This window comes from Thalassophryne amazonica, chromosome 20, assembly GCF_902500255.1.
Source record: "Thalassophryne amazonica chromosome 20, fThaAma1.1, whole genome shotgun sequence".
NCBI lineage: Eukaryota > Metazoa > Chordata > Actinopteri > Batrachoidiformes > Batrachoididae > Thalassophryne > Thalassophryne amazonica.
Window position 1 is genome coordinate 37,776,253 of NC_047122.1, and position 24,907 is coordinate 37,801,159.

Below are 24,907 nucleotides of genomic sequence, written 5' to 3' on the forward strand. Positions count from 1 at the left end.
GTGATGCTGAAAAGCTAATTCTGTCATGCCCAGTCCCGGCTCAGGGGCTAGATTTTCGTTCATTGCCTTGTTTCCTCTTTGAGTCTCTGGTTTTACCTTTCATTAGTTTATACTTTACCATGTTAGTCTGTTTGATTCTGTTTATTGCTTTGTTTACTATTTAGTCACTCGTTTCTTTCGTTACCTTATTTTGTTTGCAGTCATTCAGTTATTCATTGCTTTTCTTTATGTTACACTTTCATCACGGATTCTTTCTTTGGTTTTCTTTTATTCTGTAGTTGGTTATTGGTTGTTCACTCCTGGTCCTATAAGTCTAGTTCTGGTTATCACATTTCTTGTATTATGCTTTAGTCACAGGTTTGGTTATTATTCACTTCAGTGTTTCTTGTCATATCATGTTCCATTGTTATTTATTCCATTTATCAATTATCTTTTATTTATTGCATCATTCTGTAATCACTGTGTTTGTTTATTCTGGGTTTATTCATCTATTTTGTGTTGTATTTTGTGTTACTGGTTTTGTTTCATGTCAGTATTTTTCTGCCTCAGTTTATAATCTGTATCAGCCCCTGTTGTAGTTTCTATTATATCATAGATCTTCATGTTTCCTGCTATTTGGATTAGTCACGTTATTTCTAGTTTGGTTTCCCCTTTTGTTTTGCTCACGCATTATTGCTGTCTGGAACAAGTCATGTTAATCACTGTTAGTTTTTGCCACTTGCTTTGCACCCATGGTTTTTTCAGCCACTTAGTATCTTGCCCTAGTTCACTTTGCTTTTGCCTCACTGCTCTCTCTTGCACTTACTTTTGTCTTTCCCATTCCCACCCCCTTCAACACCTTCTGCCACACCTGCTTCTCATTTCTCCTCTAATTACACCACGTTATTTAAGCCCTCACAGTCTCACTACTCACTGCCAAATTGTTGATTTCATGTCACTCTCCAGCCATAGTTTCAAGTACTCCTTTCCTTGTTTTTGCCTGTCGGATTTTTGACATTGCTTGTCCTCGACCTTGAATTGCCTTTGTCTCTGATTGCCTCCTCGCTGTGTATTTTGAACCTGTGCCTGTCTGTTTAACCACGCCTCAGCCTTTCGCCTATCTGTTACCGTTGCCTCACTGCTGGATCACCTGTGTACCGACTCCCTGCTTGCTTTGACAATTTAACCTTGTACTTTCTCCATCCCTGGTGAGAACTTGCATTTGTGTCCACCTGTTATGAGCCATGCCGCCACCATGCCTGAGAAATTCATGCATTTATTTCCTCTAGGCTGGACTATTGTAATTCATTATTATCAGGTTGTCCTAAAAGTTCCCTGAAAAGCCTTCAGTTAATTCAAAATGCTGCAGCTAGAGTACTAACGGGGACTAGAAGGAGACAGCATATTTCACCCATATTGGCTTCTTTTCATTGGCTCCCTGTTAATTCCAGAATAGAATTTAAAATTCTTCTTCTTATAAGGTTTTGAATAATCAGGTCCCATCTTATCTTGGGGACCTCATAGTACCATATCACCCCAATAGAGCGCTTCGCTCTCAGACTGCAGGCTTACTTGTAGTTCCTAGGGTTTGTAAGAGTAGAATGGGAGGCAGAGCCTTCAGCTTTCAGGCTCCTCTCCTGTGGAACCAGCTCCCAATTTGGATTAGGGAGACAGACACCCTCTCTACTTTTAAGATTAAGCTTAAAACTTTCCTTTTTGAAAAATCTTATAGTTAGGGCTGGATCATGTGACCCTGAACCATCCCTTAGTTATGCTGCTATAGACTTAGACTGCTGGGGGGTTCCCATGATGCACTGAGTGTTTCTTTCTCTTTTTGCTCTGTATGCACCACTCTGCATTTAATCATTAGTGACTGATCTCTGCTCCCCTCCACAGCATGTCTTTTTCCTGGTTCTCTCCCTCAGCCCCAACCAGTCACAGCAGAAGACTGCCCCTCCCTGAGCCTGGTTCTGCTGGAGGTTTCTTCCTGTTAAAAGGGAGTTTTTCCTTCCCACTGTCGCCAAGTGCTTGCTCACAGGGGGTCGTTTTGACCGTTGGGGTTTTTCTGTAATTATTGTATGGCTTTTGCCTTACAATATAAAGCGCCTGGGGCGACTGTTTGTTGTGATTTGGCGCTATATAAATAAAATTGACTTGATTTGATATATCGAACATTTAAAAGAAGTTATTCAAAATAAGGAACAAGTTTTTTTAATGTGTTTTAACTTGTGCACAATGCATGCTGGGAAGTGTTCTAATACTGTCAAGTCTGGAAGCATGCGCTGGTGCTGTGCTGCTTTGCCGCATCCACGGCACCATGGAGCTGCCTTGGGTTCTGGATAGCAACCAACCAGACAGAGATGAGAAATTTTTTTTTAATGGAAGTGATGATCATGTTTTCATTGGATCAACTTTATTTTATTTACATCAGAACCTTTGGTGAATTTGTTGCATCTTATTTATGTAAACATGTTTTCAAGTTACACAGTAAAAAAACGACTGAGTCTATGTAAAAGGAAGTTCCTTTGGCTTGTCTGTTCTTGTTACGTCCACCAAGGACGTAATAAAATAATCTGTTTATTTATTTGTCTGTCTGGTTGTCTGTTTGCAGAATTACGTCAAAACTACTCCACAGATTTTGACGAAGTTTTTACCACAGATAGATGTTAGGTGATGGAAGAACCCATTAAATTCTGGAGGTGATCCAGGTCCAGATTTTAGATCAAGATTTCACACTATATATTATATATAGGCTTTGAAGGATTACTTCAAAACTACTTCACAGATTCTCACCAAATTTGCACCACGCATGGATATTAGAGCTTGGAAGACTCCACTGAATTTTGGAGGTGATCCAGCTCCGGATCCGGATTCTGGCTCTATATTTCACTTTATATAGGCTCTGAAGGATTACTTCAAAACTACTTCACAGATTCTCACCAAATTTGCACCACATAGATATTAGGGCATGGAAAACACCACTGAATTTTGGAGGTGATCCGGATCTGGATTCTGGATCAAGATTTACCTTTTCCGGATTAGTGGACATCAGAAATCTCTGATTGCTCTTGTTTTCACTTGGGGTCCCCACAGCACATCTGAGGTGAAGCTGCATGCTGATTTACACCGGATGCCCTCCCGGACGCAACTCCACACTACATAACTTGTTTTTCTGCAACATGTGCCACAATCATCTTGTTGTGTTAACTAGGTTTACCTTGAAGCTCGTCCAGAGAGAGTGGACTACCCCCAGGAGAGTCTCAGGATGCTGACAGATGAGGCGTCACAGATCCAGGAGGTCAGTGTGAGCTGAGCAACGTTTCTCACAGATGAGGCAAACCTGTGAGCAAGTTCAGGCAGAAAACTCTAGCTGCTTGCTGCACATGAACATGCCTCATTCGGCATAATTACGCCATACTTCCTACTAAAACACACTTTCTACATAATCCACTAAACACTCCTCCAAATTGGGTGGGCTATTTAAGATGCCAATTTCCTGGCTCCTCCTCTGTCTGTCAAATGCTGCAACTGCTGCATCCAGGTCACTTCTTTTGCTCAGCTCCGCCTCCACCTGTGTGCTCCAATTGGGGAAATGTGTATATCTAATCATCACTCCCCAATATCACAAGCAAACATCCGTGGGGAGTGATGAGATCAGAGCCCAGACACCAAACTCAAACTATATTCTTTTGCTGTTGTAACGAAACTTAAACGTGAGTTTGACCTGCTTTTAGAGAATGACTCAACGGAATAGCAGGATTAATGTGTTTTTGTTCATTAGGTGAGGTACTGTCTGAAGACTCTGAGGGAGCAAATGGCAGCCAGGCAGAGCATCAACAACAACAAGGTACACGCCCTCTGTGTCAAAGTTAGTCCATGGGCCAAGCAGGTTTTCAGTAAAACTTAATGGGACTAAACGGCACTTAGAATCCAGCCTCAGTGTATGATGGTCTACCCAAAACTGTATATATGCTAGCAATCCCAGAGTGGCAGTTACAGCCAGGTAGGAGTCAATGAAGGGTTACACAGAGGTCAACATTTTAAAATGCTACAATCATATTGAAAACTATACCACATTATGTGTCTGAATATAAAGATTCCAAAAAGGTATAGTTTGGACGAACTTTGATTGCATGTTTGGGCCCCTTCACACATAACACGATTGAAGCCAACTGGCACACGAAGAAGGAATCGCATGCCATTCGTGAAAAATCTGAGCCGGCTTAAAGGCCTACAGCTGTTGCCACAACCATTCGCACACACCAGCGGCCAAAAGATAGCAAGTGCCCTGCGAGTGCCCCTTCGACTCTCTCTCGGCAGGTGTCGGCCAAATTCCAGGTGCAACACATGGACATCCAACACCACTCGCTGGGTACTTAGAAAGGGCGGGGCTTTTCGCACTCCTGGCTCGATAGTGGAGTGCAGATGACCGCACTTGATCTGTCTGTAAAAATGTAAGTGCCACGCAAGTGTGCCGTTACCAAGCAGCACACATGGGTGTGAATGTGCCAAATCCCACGCACACACACACACATACACACATACAAATGGCATGTAATGGCACGCACAACAACACAAATGGCTTGTGGAGTGTGTCGTCATCGCTTCCAACCTCTGGCTGTAATTTCCAGATGGGACCGCTGTGTACTCGCAGCTCAGCCGGAGGACACGTCTTGTCATCAACAACATGAACAACACTCCAGCAGTACACATGTGTGGGCGGGCTCTCATGCTATCGTCCATTCCGGCTGACAGCGCAGCTCAGTGCACATGCCGTGTTAAATTAAAAATACAGAGAATAGGACAATTAAGTAAATACATACAACAATAACTACATACATAATTATATAACAAATACTTAACATAAATAATCACATAACAAAGGAACAGCGAGTGAGAAATTTGAGTTTGTTCAGTAAGGTGGCGTGTCCACGCTAGCTGCTGCTGTTGAGATCTGAGGACCCGCAAGTCACAGCTGGAGAACACAATGTGTTATGATGGATATGACCTAACAACACTCCACTGTGAGGCGCATGCTGTAAAAACACATCGCCTTTGTAATGGGTGGGAGGGACTGTGTCAGTGCACACACTGACAGGCTGTACCATGTGAAAAGAACCATCTGATCACGTGTACACTCAGCTGGTGATCTGAATGTCATGTCACCCATAGCAGCTATTGTCCACATGACACAGTGTCCTTTGGCACACCACTTGCTGGACACGTGGGGCCGGCTGGACATGTGGTGCCAGCAGATGTGTACACTATAAGAGCCCACTACTACATTCATGTCATTTCATGACTGTATGTCTATGACCATGAGTCATATACAGAGTAACAGAAGGTTCATACTTGTATTGTCCACTTGATAAGAGGGATTAAATATTAGAAAGTGCGTTTTTGTTTTTGGGTGTGTGGTTTTCCTCCCACAGTAGTGGCACAATATGGTGTCATGCATTCCAAGTCCTCGCACTGTGTTCGTACATGCGCACAAGCGTGCACAAAGCTGTCACTGCGGTATCGTACACACCTGTCCCACCGTGTGTCCCTCCCGACAGCAGGTGGAATGTTTCGTGGTTCCCCATTTTGTTTTTTGATTGCGGGTTTTTGGCGGGTTTCTGCTTTTTTTTGCCCAATTTCGTGTTATGTGTGAAGAGGCCCTTATGAAGATATCCACCCTTTTCAGGTTTCAAATCCCGCAAAACCTCGGAGAGGTCGCCGCTCTGCGAGATCTCAGTAACATTGAGAACTGCATTGAGACGCTCTGATCGGGCTGCACTTTAACCGCTGCACACGGACAACACCATTAACATCGCAACATAAAACTATTTTGATGTTGTGCCTAAAACGCTCGTGAATATATTCTCTGGGTTTATAGATGTTGTTATTGCATTTGTTTTATGTAAACATGCGATAATCACAGGCTGTCTCTCCGTTATTTTCAATGGGAGCTGCTGTGAGCTCCGCTCACTTCCTGATCATGTCGTTCTGGTGGAAGAGAAGTTTGCTCGTTAACGTCTTGGTTATTGTTCTTTACAACACTGTTTGTCTTCTTTGTTCCAAACTAATATATAATATGTCTGAAATTCGGTTTCCATTTATTAAATTCCATGCAGATTAAACGTAGCAGACACGGATTATTCGTTATAATTGTTTTAGCAAGTTTTCAGGGTATCATGCAGCAGTTTTATTGACGTGATGAAAAGCATAAAAAATTACATGTTTGTAGCATAATATTCATTTACAATTGTCATCATGTGGATTCTCTATGTTGCTGTGACTGCAGCGACTCTCTGGCGCACAAGGGATTATGGGATACATGAAAACCCTGAATAGGATAAAAACAGCAACAATGCTGACAAGGGTCAATTTTAATTTGTACAGGGGTCAAAAGTTAAAGTTGTTTCAAATTTGGTGAAAAGTGGTGCAAATTATTGGTTGAGGTAATAGGGTTTTAAAAGGGACTACTTTGCACCATGTGTCATGCTTAGTTATCATGTTACAGGGTAACATATGTCACATGTCATAAAATCTACGTAATAGACCTCAACATTGTTTGACCTTTACTATAGAGACCAAACATTCAACACAGTCAAAACTAATCCATTTATTAATCCTGTTAGTTCAACCAACAACTTGCACCACTTTTTTTTTTAACCAAAATTGAAGCAACTTTAACTTTTGACCCCTGTACAAACTGAAATTGACCTGGGATGGTCATCATACATTTTTGTATAGGCCATGTTACACTGAGGCTGGATTGTGTCATTTAGTCCCCTTAAGTGGTACCGATTAGGTCAAAATTTTGATGACTGGCTGAAGTTGGACATGCTGCTGAAAGAAAACCACTAACATCTGCTGCTCGTTTATCCAGTATCCAGCCAATGGCTACAGAGTCAACGTGCCGCCCCACAGCCAGCTGACTGTCTCCAGTAGCAACGTAAGCCTCTCACACATCAGCCAGAAGAATGTTTCCTGTGGCGCTCATCACCCGACTATTCATCACTTTAATATGAATGAATGTTAAGTAATGGTTGGATGTTGTCAACAAAAGCAAGTTTCGGGTGAAACTGCTTTGAATCCATTCAAATTTGTATTCAGATGATGGGTAGAATATTCATAATGGGCGGGGGTGGGAGCGTGGGAGGGGAATGCCTGGTCCTCCAGCTATTTTCAAGTCACACAATCCAATATCTGCCTGTTCCAAATCCGGCGGCAGATCCTGATAACAAATCTTACCACGTACACCCTGCAGGGTACACATCCACACTCATGCACAGAGCACCATCTTATTTCACGTGCATTATCTACATTATAGATTATATATCATACCTTGGTGACCGGGGGGGTGCAACGAAAATGCATATTTCAGATTTGGGGCCCATTGACTACATCATAGTGTCTCTTGTAAGGCAACTCCACTGTCTGGATGTTCTGCAAGTTAAGGCAGGGATGGAATATGTGTGTTAATGTGGCTGTCCAGACACACAGACCTTTTTTCATTTCTCTTAGATTTCTTTTGCATCAAATGCAATGGGCCCCAGACCTGGGGTCTAAAGTTGCACCACAATCGGTGTGTGTGTGTGTGTGTGTGTGTGTGTGTGTGTGTGTGTGTGTGTGTGTGTGTGTGTGTGTGTGTGTGTGTGTGTGTGTGTGTGTGTGTGTGTGTGTGTGTGTGAGATCACGTTACACCACTATCCAATGGCAGTTTAATAGACTAAACATTTGGCCCTTCCCGAACAAAAAGTCAAATAAACTGCTGTAGGCTGTAAAATTCACAACTTATGTCATTACTTTGTTTTCTTTAAGAACTCTGGAGGTGCTCTTCTGCAAAGGTGACAGGATGACTGCACCATATTGAAGGGAGGATGGATGGGGTCATGTATTGCGAGATTTTGGCAAACAACCTCCTTCCCTCAGTAAGAGCACTGAAGATGGGTCATGGCTGGGTCTTCCAGCATGACAATGACCCCAAACACACAGCCAGGGCAACTAAGGAGGGGCTCCGTAAGAAGCATTTCAAGGTCCTGGAGTGGTCTGGCCAGTCTTCAGACCTGAACTCAATAGAAAGTCATTGGAGGGAGCTGAAACTCCAAACCTGAAAGATTTGGAGAAGATGTGTATGGAGGAGTGGACCAAAATCCCTGCTGTAGTGTGTGCAAACCTGGTGAAAAACTACAGGAAACATTTGCTCTCTGTAATTGAAAACAAAGGCTACTGTACCAAATATTAACATTGATTTTCACAGGTGTTCAAATACTTATTTGCAGCAGTAACATACAAATAAATTAAAAAAATCATACATTGCGATTTCCTGATTTTTTTATTTATTTTATTTTTTGTTTTAGATTATGGCTGTCACAGTGGACATGCACCTAAGATGAAAATTTCAGTCTCCTCCATGATTTCTAAGTGGGAGAACTTGCAAAATCGCAGGGTGTTCAAATACTTATTTTCCTCACTGTGTATATATACACTCAACTGTATATATACACTCAACAAAAATATAAACGCAACACTTGGTTTTGCTCCCATTTTGTATGAGATGAACTCAAAGATCTAAAACTTCTTCCACATACACAATATCACCATTTCCCTCAAATATTGTTCACAAACCAGTCTAAATCTGTGATAGTGAGCACTTCTCCTTGCTGAGATAATCCATCCCACCTCACAGGTGTGCCATATCAAGATGCTGATTAGACACCATGATTAGTGCACAGGTGTGCCTTAGACTGTCTACAATAAAAGGCCACTCTGAAAGGTGCAGTTTTATCACACAGCACAATGCCACAGATGTTGCAAGATTTGAGGGAGGGTGCAACTGGCATGCTGACAGCAGGAATGTCAACCAGAGCTGTTGCTCGTGTATTGAATGTTCATTTCTCTACCATAAGCCGTCTCCAAAGGCGTTTCAGAGAATTTGGCAGTACATCCAACCAGCCTCACAACAACAGACCACGTGTAACCACACCAGCCCAGGACCTCCACATCCAGCATGTTCACCTCCAAGATCGTCTGAGACCAGCCACTCGGACAGCTGTTGAAACAATCGGTTTGCATAACCAAAGAATTTCTGCACAAACTGTCAGAAACCGTCTCAGGGAAGCTCATCTGCATGCTCGTCGTCCTCATCTGGGTCTCAACCTGACTCCAGTTCGTCGTCGTAACCGATTTGAGTGGGCAAATGCTCACATTCGCTGGCGTTTGGCACGTTGGAGCGGTGTTCTCTTCACGGATGAATCCCGGTTCACACTGTCCAGGGCAGATGGCAGACAGCGTGTGTGGCGTCGTGTGGGTGAGCGGTTTTCTGATGTCAATGTTGTGGATCGAGTGGCCCATGATGGCGGTGGGGTTATGGTATGGGCAGGCGTCTGTTATGGACGAAGAACACAGGTGCATTTTATTGATGGCATTTTGAACGCACAGAGATACCGTGACGAGATCCTGAGGCCCATTGTTGTGCCATACATCCAAGAACATCACCTCATGTTGCAGCAGGATAATGCACGGCCCCATGTTGCAAGGATCTGTACACAATTCTTGGAAGCTGAAAATGTCCCAGTTTTTGCATGGCCGGCATACTCACCGGACATGTCACCCATTGAGCATGTTTGGGATGCTCTGGACCGTCGTATACGACAGCGTGTACCAGTTCCTGCCAATATCCAGCAACATCACACAGCCATTGAAGAGGAGTGGACCAACATTCCACAGGCCACAATTGACAACCTGATCAACTCTATGTGAAGGAGATGTGTTGCACTGCATGAGGCAAATGGTGGTCACACCAGATACTGACTGGTATCCCCCCCAATAAAACAAAACTGCACCTTTCAGAGTGGCCTTTTATTGTGGGCAGTCTAGGGCACACCTGTGCACTAATCATGGTGTCTAATCAGCATCTTGATATGGCACACCTGTGAGGTGGGATGGATTATCTCAGCAAAGGAGAAGTGCTCACTATCACAGATTTAGACTGGTTTGTGAACAATATTTGAGGGAAATGGTGATATTGTGTATGTGGAAAAAGTTTTAGATCTTTGAGTTCATCTCATACAAAATGGGAGCAAAACCAAAAGTGTTGCGTTTATATTTTTGTTGAGTGTATGTATGTGTGTGTGTGTGTGTGTGTGACATTTGGCCCTTCCTGAACAAAAAGTCAAACTGCTGTAGGCTGTAAAATTCACAACTTCTGTCATCACTTTGTTGATGTATAACACTTTAAAGGGGTCTCACACACACACATATATACATATATATATTCTGCAAGCTTATTTTAGTTGCCAGTTGTCGTCCCCCCCGCAAAAAAAAAAAAAAAAAATTATAGTAAAGATGGTAGCATCCAATTCCCCACAGACACTGAAACAAGTCAATCTAAAAGCAGTCATTTTCTAATTAGCTAAGAAATGAGCTGTTTCTATGCCTACGGACGGGCTTTTATTTCCATCCATGTGTCACAGGCTGTGTGGATGTGCTACTCAGAATCTACACTACTGGCTTAGTGGACTCGCAGAACAATAAGAAGTTCAGTTGTTTCAGTTGTTTGGTGCTTGGGGTACTTCTAATTTAACTGCACCACCCCACCCCCCTTCTCCATGCTGCAGTGAGGTCAACCTGTGCCCAACTAAAATGAAATTCAGAAAAAAATCATTTCACCAAAGACTGACTGGTTTATTTTGTGAGTGTTGTCACCTCAGGGTAAATGAAACAACCTTTAAAACAGGCAGCAAACATCCAGTCAGCAGTCTGACCTGCTGTGCCACACCATCAGGTTCAAGTGGCTGAATCCAATTAACTGTGCCACGTTTTGTGTGTCAGGTTGGTGATAACCGGGACGAGATGCTGAAACTGAGGGAGGCGAATAAGTGTCTGTACGCACAGCTGAAGGAGCTGAAGAAGAAGCATCAGGAGGAGACGGACAGACTGCAGGTCTGTCTGCTGGAGTGATCTGTCTCCTGAGAGCAGAGCAGATCGAGGAGCTGCTGGACTGTGTGTGTGTGTGTGTGTGTGTGTGTGTGTGTGTGTGTGTGTGTGTGTGTGTGTGTGTGTGTGTGTGTGTGTGTGTGTGTGTGTGTCAAGGTTAAACCTGGTGCACAAAGTCACCTCACTGACACCTCAGACACTTTCAATGTTAGGCTCTAGTGGTTTTGTTTTTTTATTTGACCTTTGACCCTGAGGTAACTTGAGTGCAAGGTCCATGCCCTGAACTGTTCCTCCTTGCTGTGCCTCTCCCCACGCAGGCGGAGATCAGCGGTTACCGCTTTCGCCTGGCTGAGCAGTCTGAGAGGCTGCAGACGTTAGAGGAGCAGTCGGGGGAGAAAGGTCAGCAGGTGGAGGAGCTGCAGAGGCTGCTGGGAAACATGGAAATCGAGAACAGCGTCCTCAAAGAGAAGACAGCGGCGAGTGAAGCAGAGCTGCTGCAGCTCAGAGAGGAGGAAGGGGAGGAGGAGGAGCTGGAGAAGAGGTGAAAAGAGGAATCAGAAGAGGGAACAAAAAGGACCGATGTGCACAACGTGTTTTGTGTATGAAGCGTACGCGTCAAATTCCTGATGTGTGTGTGCAGATGTGCAGAGCTGGAGAAGGAAAGGCCATCCTGAAGGAGAAGATCCATCACCTTGACGACATGTTAAAGTCACAGCAGAGGAAGGTCCGCAACATGATCGAGCAGGTATTAATGACAGCTCCGTGCACAACCTGCAAGATCAAAGTTGCCCAGGGGCGTGCACGTGCACACACACGCACGATGCACATGCATCTTCCAGTGCTCACAGACACACAGGAAGCACTTAATGGAATAATCAGATTGCGAGCAGTCAAGCAGTGAAACAAAAACCAGCTTGTCATGAAGAAATGACGCTGCAGCTGCTCCTGAGTTCCTCCTCTTATATTTATTTGTGCTCGTTCTGCCTGAAATACAGCTGCAGAACTCTCGGACCATTATGGAAGAGAGAGATCGGGTCATCTGTGATCTGGAGGAGAAAGTGGCCTTCCTGGAAGCTGAGGTCAGGAAAAAGAAAAAAAAAGCTGAAATATGTCACTTTTGTTAAAAGCAAAAAATTAACATGCAACTTTTTTTTTATTTGCAGAACCGAGAAATGCATGACCACATGGATTATTTCCTGGCAGGGCGGGATCCTCCACCACTCACATTCTCTGAGAACAAACCTCAGGTCATTTACAGGTGAAGTTACGACTCTGAACATGTTTTCTATTCAGATTTTAATCTTATTGGTCCTCATACCTGCATAGAAAACACCTGGTTGACATGTTTTTTCCTCTTTTCTGCTCCTTACAGCAAACCGCTCAACACACTGACACAGAACAAGTCTCTTCCTTTAATCAAAGTCATTGAAATCAAGTCCTGAATGCAGAAGCAACAATAACAATGTAAAACATGATATATATATATATGAACTGTCTAGAATATAAACGTAGGTTATGAGATTTTTGTCAGAAATGGCTGGTTCAGGAGATCTTGTATCAATGAAGCATGGTGGTATTATCTTAGTACCTCACTGCTGCTTTTGATGCCCCCCCCGCTCCTCCCAGCATTTTTTTTTTCCTGTCAAACTGAATCCCAAAAAAGAAATTAAAAGAATGTTCAAACTGCAGGTTGAATCCCACCCAAAAAAAAAAGATTTTCACTGGTCTACTTTGAGTGATGCACCGAGACAAATTTATGCAGCACTGCACTTTGTCAGCAGAGTTCGGAGAAGTTTTCCATATTGCAAAGTTTTCTGCCTCCATTTGTTTCCCAAGAGCCTGAAATAATCCGTTTCAACAGGTCAGGTTTATAAATGGGTCAGATTAAAAACAAACAAAAAAATTTGATATTTTCTTCCAGGTATTTATGTCAAACGGTTGCACAAATGTGGCTCAGTGGTAAGCATACGACACACTTAAATTTTTTAAATTATTCTTTATTATTATTATTTCTGTTTTAACTGGGGTTCTCAAAATAATGTAGAGTTCCTGTCCTTATTTGTGTCTGTTCTGAAAATATTCCCCTTTTGTGCCATATTTCCTTTCCAAATAAAAATACTGTGTGTGTGGGATTATAAAAATTTGCATTTATCTTTGAAACAACCACGTTTTGTGTGACTGGTTGACATAATAACTATATTAAAGCTACAGTGTGTATAATTTAGTGTCATCTAGTCAATTTTTTTGTAAATTACATTATGCCACTGGCAGTGACGATTTTGTTTCTTTGGTGACAGAGATTCATGCTCTCTTACCATCTCTTGTGATAAAGTTTGTCTGATCCTCCATGTCACAAAAATGAGTGTTCTAAAACTTGTTAGCCTGAATTAGCAACTGGTAGATTGTGTATAGGGGAGCAAACCTTGATTCCTTTTCTTTCTTCTCCAGTTTTCCACCCACACTGCACAATGTAAAAGGTGGAGCAGGTACTGTATGTGCCTTTTGGGCTACTGTATCAACATGGCGGCCTCCATGAAGGTGGAGGTGCCCCCTTCTTGACATGACGGACTCATTATAATCTTATAAAAACAAATTGATTCATTGTCACCAGTAATTATACACTAATAAACAGATGGTTATAAACACTATATAACATTTCTGCTAATAAACACCCTCTAAATCCTACATACACACTGTAGCTTTAATTAAATATATCATTTGATTTGTACATATTTATTTAAAAAATATATTTAAAATAAATTTTAAAAATCCTTAAATTATGTGAGTCCTTTTGGGTCAAAGGTCAAATGACCAGGTGGCCTGCAGCATGTAAATATAAATAAATACTGCTTTAATATATTTCTTTGACATAAGAATGGGACAAAGAGTGGACTGAAGAATTTATGTATTAGAATTATGGCTTCTATTATCATTATTTGTAGATATGCTGAAAAATACATATTAGAGGCTACAAGTAATGCGACCACATAGTCAATGCTGTACTTATTATTATTATTATTATTATTATTATTTAAATCACCAAGTGCCATTGCAATCTACAGTAGAAACGGTGTGTACTAACAGGTAATATATTAAAAAAAAAAAAAAATTCACTCAAACAGGTAATCTCACTCCATTATTGCTTTGCCTGTATGAACACTGCTGCTTCTGTTATCTACAACCCCTGGCAAAAATTATGGAATCACCGGCCTCGGAGGATGTTCATTCAGTTGTTTAATTTTGTAGAAAAAAAGCAGATCACAGACATGACACAAAACTAAAGTCATTTCAAATGGCAACTTTCTGGCTTTAAGAAACACTATAAGAAATCAAGAAAAAAAGATTGTGGCAGTCAGTAACGGTTACTTTTTTAGACCAAGCAGAGGAAAAAAATATGGACTCACTCAATTCTGAGGAATAAATTATGGAATCACCCTGTAAATTCTCATCCCCAAAACTAACACTTGCATCATATCAGATCTGCTCGTTAGTCTGCATCTAAAAAGGAGTGAACACACCTTGGAGAGCTGTTGCACCAAGTGGACTGACATGAATCATGGCTCCAACACGAGAGATGTCAATTGAAACAAAGGAGAGGATTGTCAAACTCTTAAAAGAGAGTAAATCATCACGCAATGTTGCAAAAGATGTTGGTTGTTCAGTCAGCTGTGTCTAAACTCTGGACCAAATACAAACAACATGGAAAGGTTGTTAAAGGCAAACATACTGGTAGACCAAGGAAGACATCAAAGCGTCAAGACAGAAAACTTAAAGCAATATGTCTCAAAAATCAAAAAATGTACAACAAAACAAATGAGGAACAAATGGGAGGAAACTGGAGTCAACGTCTGTGACCGAACTGTAAGAAACCGCCTAAAGGAAATGGGATTTACATACAGAAAAGCTAAACGAAAGGCATTATTAACACCTAAACAGAAAAAAACAAGGTTACAATGGGCTAAGGAAAAGCAATTGTGGACTGTGGATGACTGGATGAAAGTCATATTCAGTGATGAATCTCGAATCTGCATTGGGCAAGGTGATGATGCTGGAACTTTTGTTTGGTGCCTTTCCAATGAGATTTATAAAGATGACTGCCTGAAGAGAACATGTACATTTCCACAGTCATTGATGATATGGGGCTGCATGTCAGGTAAAGGCACTGGGGAGATGGCTGTCATTACATCATCAATAAATGCACAAGTTTACGTTGATATTTTGGACACTTTTCTTATCCCATCAATTGAAAGGATGTTTGGGGATGATGAAATCATTTTTCAAGATGATAATGCATCTTGCCATAGAGCAAAAACTGCAAAAACATTCCTTGCAAAAAGACACATAGGGTCAATGTCAATGAGCAGATCTGATTTGATGCAGGTGTTAATTTGGGGGATGAAAATTTACAGGGTGATTCCATAATTTTTTCCTCAGAATTGAGTGATTCCATATTTTTTTCCTCTGCTTGGTCTAAAAAAGTAACCGTACTGACTGCCACAATCTTTTTTTCTTGATTTCTTATAGTGTTTCTTAAAGCCAGAAAGTTGCCATTTGAAATGACTTTAGTTTTGTGTCATGTCTGTGATCTGCTTTTTTTCTACAAAATTAAACAACTGAATGAACATCCTCCGAGGCCGGTGATTCCATAATTTTTGCCAGAGGTTGTAATTAAACTATTTACTGTGAATATTTTTGCTCTGCTGTAATATTGTAAACACAATTTGTCCTTTAATTTTGATCTTTTGTTAACGTACAATATATTTAAATGTAAGCGACCACGTGTATTCTACTTATTTGTTGTACAGATGAAGATTAAATAAATAAAAAAATAATAATAATTCCTTGTATAGAATGTCATTTTTATACACTGCCCGGTAATCTTATACTGCCATCTGCTGGATATGTTGAGACACTGAATAAGACAAGTTTTTTAAATTAGTTTTTTTTTTATGGTAAACCACAAACTTGCTATCACATCATCACATAAATACAAAATCACACACACACACGCACACAAATTAAATACATTATAAAATTCAATATAAATATCTTATTTACACACAAATATAAAATTCCTGATTACAATTTCTTAGCTGATTGAAAATAGAAGACTAGATGATGCAGCTTAAGTTTAATTTAAGTTAACTGATAATGACATTCTTCTTCATAACAGACTCAATGGGCCCCAAATGTAAAGGCGCTATGAATGACATTTTGCACATGAATATAGCAGCCAACAACAATTTTCTTTGTAAAGATTTAAAGGCTTAAATGTGTCCCGTTCAGAGAATGAAGCAACACTCCCTCTGTGCTCTGAGCTTTTCTGCCCCATTTACATTCTTGCTCTGGCTCCGTGTGCACATTCAGTGAATGAGATTTCTGCTTGTGCATGTACAGTCCATGAGTCCTACCCTGCAAAACCAGTGCCACGTTTAGAGTCTAAAAACACCTCTGACTAAGAACATGTTCAGACTAGAATCCACATCTTTCTGTCCCCCAACACAGAGCGCCGATAAATCTGTTAAAAGACTCCAAATGCCAACTGTTCCGCTCATTGCGGGATGGGGGATTGAGGAGGAATGGCCGAGCAGGAAAACTTTGTTTACATCTTGAAATATGACACAAGTATGACATCTAGTGGCACAAAAGTCATTCATGGCACCTTTAAAGAAAAACTTTGTGGTGTCAAAGTTCTTTTACGTATATTTTGACCGACAACTTCCAAACAGTAACTAAATAAAGAGTGTTGCGTATGAACACAGTATCTGTCAGGAAATTTTCAACAAATGTAATTTGTAAGTACCATACCACCCTACTCTCACCTATGGTCATGAGGGTTGGGACATGACAGAACTAGATCGCGGGTACAAACAACCAAAATGGGCTTCCTCAGGAGGGTGGCTGGTGTCTCCCTTAGAGATAAGGTGAGAAGTTCTGTCATCCATGGGGAGCTCAGAGTAGAGCCGCAGCTCCTTTGCGTTAAAAGGAGCCAGTTGAGGTGGTTCGGGTATCTGGTAAGGACGCCTCCTGGATGCCTCCCTAGTGAGGTGTTCCAGCCACGTCCATCTGGGAGGAGACTCCGGGGAAGACCCAGGACTAGATGGAGAGATTATATCTCCACACTGGCCTGGGAATGCTTTGGGATCCCACAGTCAGAGATGGTCAATGTGGCCCGGGAAAGGGAAGTTTGAGGTCCCCTGCTGGAGCTGTTGACCTCGCGATCCAATCCTGGATAAGCGGTTGAGAGTGAGTGAGTGAGTGAATAATTTGTAAGTCAAAATTTACCTTCTGGCTCAGCAGGATTTCCAAAACCAAATTCTCTTGGGGTTTTTTTGTGTGTGTGTGCGTGTTTGTCTTTGTGTGCACATACCAGGTCACTTTCTCAGCTTTATTTTTGTCCATTTCTGTATTTATTTTCCACGTCCTCACTGCGTGCCGCTCACAGGGTGCTCTCCAGCGTGTTGTAATTGTCTTTGAAGCTTTTGAGCTCCAGAAAATGTTTCGGCCTCTTACTGCGCTGACCGGTGGAGGGAAGGTAGGTGACCTGGATGGTGGACGGAGTGCTGCGGAGAGGAGATCCGGTCAGGTCTTTGGCTGCACACTGGTGATGCTGATCCAGACTGGTGCTGCTGGAATAGGCCTTCACCCTGAGGGACAATCAAAACAGACGCTAGAGAAGGCCAAGATGACTATCCACAAGATTCCCTCTGTGCTCTGATTATAACGATTATTCAAGAAGCAATGCAGTCATAAACATAAAAAACAGCAGGATGTCACCTACGTGCACTGTGTAATTTGCTGATTGATATAAGCTTTGGATTGCGTTTCTAGTCTTACTGACTGTGGAGATATTCTGGAAAAAGTGTTTTTCTGACTGTATTATTGACTTGGCCTTTGACGGATCTCCACCAAAACTTAATTATCTGGAAACACTCTCCCGAGGAACACGCTTACCAACTTTGGTGGAAATCAGCTCACTTGTTTCGGAGTTATTTTGTATTACGTATTACTATTATGACACCCTGCTGTGCACTGCTGGTTTTCACGGTGAGAGGATTTTGACGGGAACAGTTACAAAATAGATATTTACAAAATGGATATTTGTTTAACAACTCAAGTGGTGATTTTTTTTTTTTTTTTATTGCAACCGTAGTAAATGCCTGTGAATATCTTGCACTTTAATGTGCACTTTTTATTATGAAAAGTGAGAAGCTCCTGTTCTAAACACGCTGTCCGTGTGATTTATATGAGCTGTGCCACCTGTGGACACGGTGTCATTTTTCAGTAATTAAACGTCCTACAGCACGTGCTACAGCACGTGCTACAGCAAGCGCCGCACCACACCTTGTGCGACTTAGTGACGCTGCCTAGAACACGTTTCAACAGTCTCACTTACACGTCAGCTAGTTCACTCAGAGCCTGCTGGTACTCCCGAAATTCTGCTTCCCCAAACACCTGAAACAAACAGACTTCTTGTTAGATCTGTGCTCTTTCTTTTTATCATCTGGCACGTGTATAGCTGAGAACCAACCCCAGTGCCGTGGCGGGCGCTGTCGTAACCCTCCAGTAGGTGGTCAATCAGCGCGCTGCGGCTGCTCTTGATCAGAGAGTGGGAGTTACGCAGCTCCATCAGCCAGTTCCTGAAGCTGCGTCCGGTGAAGGTGCTCGGGCTGCAGCTTATGTCCTGCAGAGGAATTCCTGAGGTCCAAACAGACGGGATCAACATGCGACAGAACAAATGATACCTCAGCGCGATCCAACGTGAAAATAAGCACGCAGAGACTTCATCGTCGCCCTGATTCATATACCCCCACATACATAGCAGCGGCCATGGAACATCATTATCTGCACTAAAATACATCTTTACATTGGAGAGCCCAGTTCAGCTAATCAGTGAAGCTAACTTTTTTTTTGTTTGTTAGCGGATTAGCCTTTCAGCTAATTCTGAAAACCCATTGGAGACCAATTAGCTACCGCTAAATTTAGTTTGGTTAACTGTAAGTCAGCTAACTTTTTTTTTTGCATAAATCTAAATGTCACAAATATCTGTAAACTCTAAAACGATACAAGTGAGTTCAGACAGCAAGTACTGCATCCAGGAGATGGAGGAACATCCCACTAGTCCTAGTATTAAGGAGAGCATGTTGACATTCTTACATTATGATAGGCTATATGCTGCACTAAAGTAGGTTAAGTAATGTTATAAAAATGTGACAATTTAAAAAAAAATTAATTATGGTGAATTACCATTATTTGTTGATTTTCAATTCAACATATTTATAGACAACAGTACAATTAAAGGTGATTAATGGTGTATGTTAACAGAATCATATGTTTTATTTTTGTAAATTGAACAAAACTGGATCTGGTTTGTTAGCTATTTGAAAGTATTACATTTATTTGTGAACTCTGAAATCAGTTTGGGGTTGTAATATACGCCATCAAATTATATAAATAGGTTAGTGCCAGTGGTCCTAGGACTAGTAGACCCTAGGACTAGTGGACCCTAGGGCCAGTGGGCCCTCCCCGGAGATGGAGGAGCAGGAGGTCAAGCCAGAGTAAATTTATTTTTTGCCTGTGTATTTTTATTTTTAACATTTGTTAATTTGGTGGCCAAGTGATTAGTGCAGAAGGTTCCCAGTTCAAATCCCACTGCTGCCACATTTCTCCATGTAATGTAGAGTTGCGAGAGGAAAGGCATCTAGCGTAAAACCTGTGCCAGTTCAACATGCAGCTCCACCTTGGATTTGCTGTAGTGACCCCGGGTGCAAACAAGGGAACAGCAAAAGTATTTGTAGAACCTAGTATTTGTTATTCATTTTATGCTTCGTTTACTGTGAATGAATTGTATACTGAGTGGAAACTAGAGTTTAATTTGTGCATTAAATTTTTATGGACATCTTGATTATCTGATGCTAAACCTTTCAGGGATCCTCCATGTTTACACTACAACAGAGTATAAATTTCAACCGGCGATACTAAAATACGAAATGGATGAAATGGAGCAAAATGGGCCGAAATGGGGACTGATAACCACTAAATGGGGGTAAAACGTAACGAAATGGAGTAGACTGACTCCAAATATGATTCACTTAAGTACTTTCAATGAAGTACATTCAATTAAGACTGACCCATAGAAGTTTCATCTCTTGAACACCAGATGGCGAACCTGCCCAAAATACATATCGTGAGCGCATATCACAAAAACAAACACCAAACACTTAAATAAAAGTGCTTATTTGGAGTCAGTCTGGGTCAGGCTGCTCCATTACATTACATTTTACCCCCATTTCATGATTATCAGTCCCCATTTCACTCCATTTTGTCCATTTTATAATTTAGTACGGCCCAATTTCAACTATATCTGTTTTAGTGTAAAAAACAAAACACAAAACAAAACCCTACCTAAATTCACATAAATAAAGTTAGCAGTTAGCAGTGGCTTCAACTAAATGTTTTAGCAGTTTATCAGTTCAGTATTATTACAGCGACTTCTCAGTTAGCGGATTAGCATTTATCGACGCTAATGTTTAGGTTAGCCGTGTCGACCACTGCTCATTTACAAACAGAGATGTACATATCATGATTGTACAGATGAGGATTATTGGTCGCTATAAATCATAAATATACAAGATATCCATCACAAACATGAATGTGATACGAAAATCTAAATGCAAGTTTTATGTCGAATAACTGGCTGCCACTAGAAATGGAAATTAATGTATCACCACCGAATGACGTGTGACATTCAATGATTTAAAAAAAAACTTGTTTTTGTGCAATAACTTTAAAACAAAGAGAGCTCGAAAGATGATCTCAACTGCACACGAATCAGCAGATCCGCTGATTTGTGCATGACATCGTGATGAAGTCACTATATGACATCATGTGACAGTATTATGATTGAGAAAGCACATTTTTTTCAGTAATCCTGAGACTAAAAGAGTTAGAAAAATAATCTGGAGTATATATAAAAAGAAAATAGAATGTTATATTTTAATGGCACGTGATGATGGCGTTATATGCCATCTCTTCTGATACTGGCCCACTTTAACAGACAGACACGTCTCTGTATGCGTCTGCAAAATAACGAATCTGATGTTTCAGCAAGTCTCACCTGAGTCACGGATGGTATCGAGAGCCTTCATTCTGTACAGGTAGTTGTAGCAACCTTAAACACACAAACAAGGCCATTACACAACACTTAAAAATATAAATCAATGTAAAAAAAAAAAATTATATTGTTGTTTGTTCATAATATCCTAAAATAAAGCAGGTGCACAGGTGGGAAACAGGTGCGCTATCGGTCAAAACTATTTCCGTGATGTGTGTTTATGTGTAACTATACCTCTGCACGACACAGAAGCATGCCGCCGGCAGCTTCAGTGCTTCACAAGACAATCAATACGTCTGTTTCCACCACCGGAACTCAACCTAAAACGGCACCAGAACTTGCTTTCTCAGCTGTTGTGTCTGTATTGCAATGAAGACACATCTGGCTCATGCAGCTACGTGTGCGGTAACATCATAATTCAGCAACAGTTTTGGCGCCAATGAAGATTTTCTCAAAAAACAAAAGAGAGATCCGCACAGCCAGTTAGCTCCCAAACAAACCTTTAATGAAGCACCAAAGTGAAACGTCACTTTGGTGCTTCATTAAAGGTTTGTTATGAAGCACCAACGTGAAACGTCACTTTGGTGCTTCATTAAAGGTTTGTTATGAAGCACCAACGTGAAACGTCACTTTGGTGCTTCATTAAAGGTTTGTTTGGGAGCTAACTGGCTGTGCGGATCTCTCTTTTGTTTTTTGTGCTATTTTTTGATCCTGCACGCCAATACGGATTGTGATGTGCGTGTCATCTTATTATTTTGTGCCGATGTAGATTTTCTCATTCTTTTTCTTCCTTGAGGACTCAAATCCTCAATGGACCTCGTCCGTCAAAAAGAACGGCAACAACATCTGTACCTCTTCGTCAGTCCATCTGTCTCTTCTGCTATCCATATTCTCTTTTGGTTCTTCTGCACTTGGTCTTGTTTTGCTAGCCTACCCCGACGTTTGTTGTCATCTTCTGTGTGAATTAATGACCAATTGGTGTCAAGCACCTGTCCAAAGGAATCCTGCAGCAGGGACTTATCTTGTCCTTGAAAAGCGCCCAGAAAATCACCTTTCAGGGCAATCCCTGCGATGAAGACATGCTTTAAGGTGTTGGAACCCCTAAAATGCCAGAGGTAGTTCAAACAGTGGACAGAGGCTTTATGATTTGAAGCTATGGGCGGCTGAAGATTGGGATTAAAGCAGAACACTAAAAGGCACTCGGAGAGCGCGTACCTCTGCCAAGGCCACATGTGTTCTAGAAAATATGTCCTGGATCAAATTCAAAATAAAAGGCTTCATTTTCTGATACCATTATCCATCTGCTCACCAATTTTAATTTCAATGCCCTCAAAGCAGTAGAGATGGTTGCTTACTTCAGGAAGAACCCAGTCCCGAAAAACCCCATCACCCTGTGTGACGACCCAGTCACCATTGTGGAGTCCTTCGGTTACCTGGGGATCACCATCACCCAGGACCTCAAATGGGAGCTTGATGAAAGAGCTGATGCTTCTCATCAAGCGAAAACAACAGAGGATGTACTTTCTGCAGCAGCTGAGGAAGTTCAACCTGCCAAAAACAATGATGGTAAACTTCTACACTGCCATCACTGAGTCCATCATCTCTTCTTCCACCACCGTCTGGTACACTGCTGCCACTGCTAAGGACAAGAGCAGACTGCAGGGTATCATCCACGCAGCAAATAAGGTGATCGACTGCAATCTGCCATCCCTACAGGACCTGTACACTTCCAGGGTCCTGAGGCGAGCAAGGAAGATAGTGGCCGATCCCTCTCACCCAGGACACAAACTTTTTGTCACCCTTCCATCTGGGAGACAGCTGAGGTCCATCAGGACTAAAACCTCAAGACACAAAACCAGCTTCTTTCCATCCGCAGCTAGACTAATAAATAATGCCTGAGACCCCCATTAGCTCCCCCCAACAAAGTACAGACTGGTCATCCCTGCACTGAAAGGTACTGCACATCTGCACCCCAATCACATGCTTTTGCACAGTCCCATTCCACTACGTTATATTTATTTATTTTACAGTGAACATAGTTTTGCCTATTTGACTCTTTCACTTCTTACAGAAGTTATGTTTTCCTTTTCTTTTTTCTTGTTTATGCACCAACAACAACAGATAAAATTCCTTGTATGTGAGAACTTACTTGGCAATAAATTCAATTCTGATTCTGAAATGCTCTTGCAATTTTATTTTATTTTTTTAGCTAAATGTTGTTATGTGCCAAACATTTTTCTGGTCCTCAGTTCCAAGAACGTATCCTGTATCACCTCCAAAATAAAATCACTTATTTCTCTGAACAGTACCTGCTCACCAAATGTCACTAAAATCCATTCTTTACTTTTTGAGTCATCCAGCTAACCGACAAACAGACAGACACATGCCGGTAAAAAGACGACCTCCATGGCATAAATAATGACCAAGATTTGAACTGAAGAGTTCAGGACAAAGCATGAGAGAAGCATGAAATCACGGTTTGGTTGTTTGTTTTAGGTTGTGGAGTGCATTCTTTACTACGCCACTAGAGGTCGCTTTACACAAATTTACCGTTTTTTTGTTTTTGTTTGTTTTAAAATGAGGACAGTACCAAAAATCAAGTGGTTCTAAAAACAAAAAAAGCCTGACTGTAGCTGAACTGTGACTCACTGATCTGTGACCCCTGTGTGAGTCGGTCGTCTTCTTCTGACAGGAGACGAGGTTCGAACCGGATTTCCTGAACCTTGGACAGCTGGGAGTCTATGTCCTCCTTCAGACCCTGTAAATAAAAGTGAACACCAATGTCAAAGCGATGTTTCTGTTTGTTTGTTTGCTTGCTTGTTTGTTAGTACCTTGGGTGCGTTGTGCCCGATTGGGGCATGAGGGCCCCTTCGAGATCTCATTGCAAAACGCATGATCTGTCTCTTAACGAAGATAAACAGCAACACAAACACCTGCGCACATAACAAAATAAAGATTAGGGGCTTTAATACTGAAGGTACACCGTGCGAGCAAACAACACACACACAAACACACAACCGCTACTTACCAAGCTGCCGTAGGCCATGACCAAAACAACATTAACGCCTGATAAAGGCGACGACTCCGCCATGTTTCTAACTCAAAGGATTTACCGCTTTACAGCTTCGAGCTTTTCTTTTTAGAAACACAACAAGCACACACTCATCGCAGTTACCTTCATATTCAACCGCATCGTGCACAAAATACGGAATATTAAGTAAAGCAAAGCACGGAAGAGACAGTACGACAGTTACAGCTGCTTTGCGACGCTGACAATTACCGTAATAACTATGTAAGCAACTCTTACATGTTTTTTTTTGTTATTAATCTATTAATCCTTAACGATAGATTTACTGGCAAGTGCAAATGAGTTTTTGTTAATACAACATTCATTAGTTGTAAAAGTGTTATTCCTCATTTTAAATTATTATTTATTGATGTTTGCTTAATCAATGATTCCACTTGTATGTTTGTTTGAGTGATTGATTGATTGATTGAATCCACCTTTGCAAACTGTGCAAACATGCACAATGTCAAAAACAAAATGCCGAAGATAACAAGGCACACACCGTCCACCACAAGGGTCTTTGCCATTTGCAGGACTAGAGCTCTTGGCGAAACTCCATTGTACCTGCATAATGGTAAATGCCCACCAGGTGGAGATATTTCTCCATTTAAAGAACCTTGAGTATAGACTGGTGAGGGATGACCAACCTGTTGCTTATATTCGTAGATAGCCCAGAATCTTCTGTACGATCTTTATGGGTTTTGTTGTTGTTGTTGTTTTGTTTTGTTTTTTTTTGTTTTGTTTTTTTGCTTTGCCTTTTTTTATTTGTTTGTTTAAATTGGGGGTGGGGGGGGGGGCAGAACTGGTGGGGCACAGGCAAA

General features: G+C 41.5%; 2 protein-coding genes and 1 long non-coding RNA gene across 5 annotated transcripts in view; 2 read left to right on the forward strand and 1 right to left on the reverse strand.

Annotated features, from left to right (window-relative positions):
- tuft1b (tuftelin 1b) overlaps nucleotides 1–14,086 on the forward strand; it is a 63,122-nt gene extending 49,036 nt beyond the window's left edge. The window contains 10 exon segments of the mRNA XM_034160390.1: nucleotides 3,191–3,277; nucleotides 3,761–3,826; nucleotides 6,854–6,919; nucleotides 10,801–10,911; nucleotides 11,223–11,446; nucleotides 11,546–11,565; nucleotides 11,568–11,650; nucleotides 11,901–11,984; nucleotides 12,069–12,163; nucleotides 12,278–14,086. Of these exon segments, the coding sequence (XP_034016281.1) occupies nucleotides 3,191–3,277; nucleotides 3,761–3,826; nucleotides 6,854–6,919; nucleotides 10,801–10,911; nucleotides 11,223–11,446; nucleotides 11,546–11,565; nucleotides 11,568–11,650; nucleotides 11,901–11,984; nucleotides 12,069–12,163; nucleotides 12,278–12,347 (906 nt within the window). The 3' untranslated portion in view covers nucleotides 12,348–14,086.
- Nucleotides 14,087–17,262: 3,176 nt separating this feature from the next.
- LOC117501760 (uncharacterized protein C1orf43 homolog) lies at nucleotides 17,263–24,279 on the reverse strand. 3 transcript variants are annotated; one of them, XM_034160719.1, is made up of 7 exons: nucleotides 24,048–24,277; nucleotides 23,851–23,952; nucleotides 23,669–23,777; nucleotides 21,023–21,076; nucleotides 18,437–18,603; nucleotides 18,302–18,360; nucleotides 17,263–17,552 (listed from the first exon to the last, which is right to left on the reverse strand). In XM_034160719.1, the coding sequence occupies exons 1-7, from the start codon at nucleotides 24,108–24,110 to the stop codon at nucleotides 17,345–17,347; spliced, it is 762 nt and encodes a 253-aa protein (XP_034016610.1). In that variant the 5' UTR covers nucleotides 24,111–24,277; the 3' UTR covers nucleotides 17,263–17,344. The 3 variants fall into 3 exon arrangements, with proteins under 3 accessions (XP_034016610.1, XP_034016611.1, XP_034016612.1); XM_034160720.1 differs by lacking the exon at nucleotides 18,302–18,360 and having other exon boundaries at nucleotides 18,410–18,603; nucleotides 24,048–24,279; XM_034160721.1 differs by lacking the exon at nucleotides 18,302–18,360 and having other exon boundaries at nucleotides 24,048–24,278.
- Nucleotides 18,476–21,116, forward strand: LOC117501761. Its single transcript, XR_004558081.1, has 2 exons — nucleotides 18,476–18,608; nucleotides 21,028–21,116. It is a non-coding gene; the product is annotated as an uncharacterized LOC117501761 (long non-coding RNA).
- Nucleotides 24,280–24,907: the final 628 nt, after the last annotated feature.